The 3,396-nt window shown below is 70.2% G+C and overlaps 1 protein-coding gene across 1 annotated transcript; it reads left to right on the plus strand.

Moving 5' to 3' along the window:
* Positions 1-3,333, plus strand: MNEG_11031 (ATP-dependent RNA helicase; the record flags this gene model as incomplete). The annotated part of the gene is made up of 10 exons (XM_014040498.1): positions 1-42; positions 226-552; positions 829-963; positions 1,143-1,295; positions 1,724-1,804; positions 2,035-2,190; positions 2,434-2,556; positions 2,786-2,899; positions 3,110-3,223; positions 3,265-3,333. The coding sequence occupies 10 exons, from the start codon at positions 1-3 to the stop codon at positions 3,331-3,333; spliced, it is 1,314 nt and encodes a 437-aa protein (XP_013895952.1).
* Positions 3,334-3,396: the final 63 nt, after the last annotated feature.

Here is a 3,396-nt window from a genome sequence, read left to right on the forward strand (position 1 = left end):
ATGGAGGACCCTTTTGAGCAGGACGAGGCCCGCAAGGCCGAGGTGGGCACCTCAGCCCCTCGTGGCTGCGTACGCCGGGCGACAGCAACGCTCTCCAAGCGTGCGGCGCACCGGCCAGCAAAGCGGGCGGCGCAGCAGCAAGCCCTTGTGCGAGGCGCAGCAGCATGCTCACGCATGCGCCCACCCCTCCCCACCCGCATGCGTGCCTCCGCGCCCGCCCCGCAGTCCGACGCCGTCTTTGGCAAGGAGAACACGGGCATCAACTTCGACGCCTACGAGGACATCCCCGTCGAGACCAGCGGCCACGACGTGCCGGCGCACGTGGACACTTTTGAGGAGCTGGACCTCGGCGAGGGCCTCATGGCCAACATCCGCCGCTGCAAGTACACCAAGCCCACGCCCGTCCAGAAGTACGCGATCCCGATCGGCCTCGGCGGCCGCGACATGATGGCGTGCGCGCAGACGGGGTCGGGCAAGACCGCGGCGTTCTGCTTCCCCATCATCGCCGGCCTGCTCAAGTCGGGCTACCAGCCCACCGGCCGCCAGCGCAAGGTGTGCGCACGGGGCGGGGTGGGGGGGGGGTGTTGCCGGGGGCTGTGCCGGTGCCGCCCTTCAGCGGCGGCGAGGGCTGACGCGGCGGCGGTGTGGGAGGCCTGTGGTGGCGCCCGAGCGCCCGTACCTGTGTGAGCCGACCGGCCGGCGCAGTTGAACCATGCGCGTACGTTGATTTGTAGGTGGCAGCCCCTGGCGGCCAGTCCGTGCGACGCGTGGGAAGCCGATCCCCGCCCCCTCACCCCATACCTACCATCCGCTCGTTCCTGCCCCCAGGCCTTCCCGGCCGCGCTGGTGCTGGCGCCCACGCGCGAGCTGACGAGCCAGATCTTTGACGAGGCCCGCAAGTTCAGCTACCAGAGCGGCATCCGCCCCGTTGTCATCTACGGTGGCGCCCCCGTCGTCAACCAGGTGCGTTCCCCCTCAAGCGTCAGCACGTCCGCCGCTGCCGCAGGCCGCCGACGCCGCCCCAACCGCCGCGCGGTCGCAGTTTCCCGTTGCTGCTGGCCGCCGCTCCAGCCGCCCCGCCTGCAGGTCGGTGCTGCGCCACGCCCCTGACCCGCCCGCGCCGCCCGCCCCTGCCCCTGCAGCTGCGCGAGATTGAGCGCGGCTGCGACATTCTGGTGGCCACCCCCGGGCGCCTGTCGGACCTGATCGAGCGCGCGCGCGTGAGCCTCAGCGCCATCCGCTACCTCGCGCTCGACGAGGCGGACCGCATGCTGGACATGGGCTTCGAGCCCCAGGTGGGGTTGATCCCTGGGTTGATCCCTGGGTTGATCAGGGGCGCACGTCCAGGCTGTGGTGCAAGGGAGGGGGGGGGGGTCGAGAGCTGACCAGAATTTCTCACGTCAGCGCACGCGCAGCGAGGTGTTGTTGGGGACAGAGCCGCGGGTTGACGATGGCACCGGGTCGCGTCAGCTTGCGGGCGGGCAGCGGGGCGTGACGGGCAGTGGGTTGGCCTCTCTGCAGGTTGCAAGGCAACTGTGAACGGCGCCCCACCATGACAGCCCAGCCCTGACACAGCCGATGTCAGCACCTGCGCCGGCTGCAGTTGCGCAATTCTTACAATTGCACCAAAATTTCTCGAATCCCGCCTGATCCGAACCAGCTTCCAAGCATGCCGAGTCTCTGACGTTGTCAAGTCGCTTGCAACGATTTTACAAACCACCAGATCCGTCGCATCGTGGAGGGCGAGGACATGCCGCCGGCTGGCCACCGCCAGACCATGCTCTTCTCCGCCACTTTCCCCAAGGTCGGCCGCGCCCCCGCCCACCCCTCCACCTTCCCGGGCCGCCGCGCCGCCTCATCCGGCCAGTGCAGCCCCGGGCCGGCGCTGCCAGCAGCGCGCTTCTAACCGGCCGCGTCGGCGCCCTGGGCGCTCCGCCCGCCCGCAGCTCGCCGAGCAGTCAGGGCGCCCCTCTCCCACTCCAACTCCCCCCGTAATCCCTACCTAAAACCTTGCCCTCACGCTGTGAACCGCAGGAGATCCAGCGCCTGGCGGCCGACTTCCTGCACGACTACATCTTCCTGACGGTCGGCCGCGTGGGCAGCAGCACGGACCTCATCGCGCAGCACATCGAGTACATGCAGCCCGACCAGAAGAAGGAGACCGTGCTCGACTGCGTCAACACGGTCGAGGTGCGGCGCGGCAGGGCAGGGTGACGGCCTGGATCGGGGGTGGGGGGGAAGGGGGCGCGGCCCCACATTCTGCAAGGGCAATAACCCTGCGGGCAGTGGCCGCACACTCCTATGCAGTCAGAGCCGAGAGCGCTGCCGGGGCTGCCAGGCGCGCAGCGCAGTCGATTGTTGCCGTGGCAGCCGCATCGCCCCGGCTTCTGGTTACTTACTTGACATGGATCCTGGATTTTCCGACAACCGCAGGGCCTGACGCTGGTGTTTGTTGAGACCAAGCGCGGCGCCGACCAGCTGGAGGACTACCTCCTGCGCCACAGCCTGCCCGCCACCTCCATCCACGGGGACAAGACGCAGGCCGAGCGCGAGATGGTGCGCGCCCCCCGCAGCCGCAGCCGCGCGCGGCGCCGGCGCCGGCGTGCTGCAGCCGTGGCCTGCATAGCCGCCAAGCTGGGGTTGGGGCGGGGGCTGCGCGTTCTTGGTTGTGATGGGGATCTGACGAGCTGCTGATTCCCAGGGGGCTGCGTTGGGATCACCACCGCCCAGGCTCTGCGGTTGGCGCGCAGCCCGCTCACCTGGATTCCTGCGCCCCGCCCCGCAGGCGCTGCGCGCCTTCCGCAGCGGCAAGTGCCGCATCCTGGTGGCGACCGATGTGGCGGCGCGCGGCCTGGACATCCCGCACGTCACCCACGTCATCAACTACGACCTGCCCAAGGTGATTACTCCCTCCGGCGGCCTTTCCCCGGCGGCGCCCTAGGGGCCCCGGTCCCAGGGTCGAAAGAAAACCGCGTGCCTCGCCGCCGACGGCCGGCTGCCGCCGCGATTTGGCAGCGGCAGCGCCCGCGACCGCTTTGCGATGGTACTGATCCCGACGCCGCCCTCCCCTCGCCCCTCGCCCCTCCCTTTCCCGCGCGGCTGTTGTCAGGACATCGACGACTACGTGCACCGCATCGGCCGCACGGGCCGCGCCGGCAAGAAGGGCCTGGCCACGGCGTTCTTCACGGACGAGGACATCGGCCTCGCCCGCTCCCTCAACGAGGTGCGGCGCGCCGCACTGCGCGCCTCCCGCCTTGGACCTAGGGACGTGTGTGTGCGCGTTGCGGGCTTCTTTTTCGCGCCGCAGGACTGCCTGCACGCCGAGCCGCCTAAGAGGGCACCGCTCCCGTGGGTCCGCCACCGCCTGCGTGGCAGCTGTGGGCAGCGGCGCTCCGC

The sequence above is a fragment of the Monoraphidium neglectum genome, assembly GCF_000611645.1.
Source record: "Monoraphidium neglectum strain SAG 48.87 unplaced genomic scaffold scaffold02563, whole genome shotgun sequence".
NCBI classification, from domain to species: Eukaryota; Viridiplantae; Chlorophyta; class Chlorophyceae; order Sphaeropleales; family Selenastraceae; genus Monoraphidium; species Monoraphidium neglectum.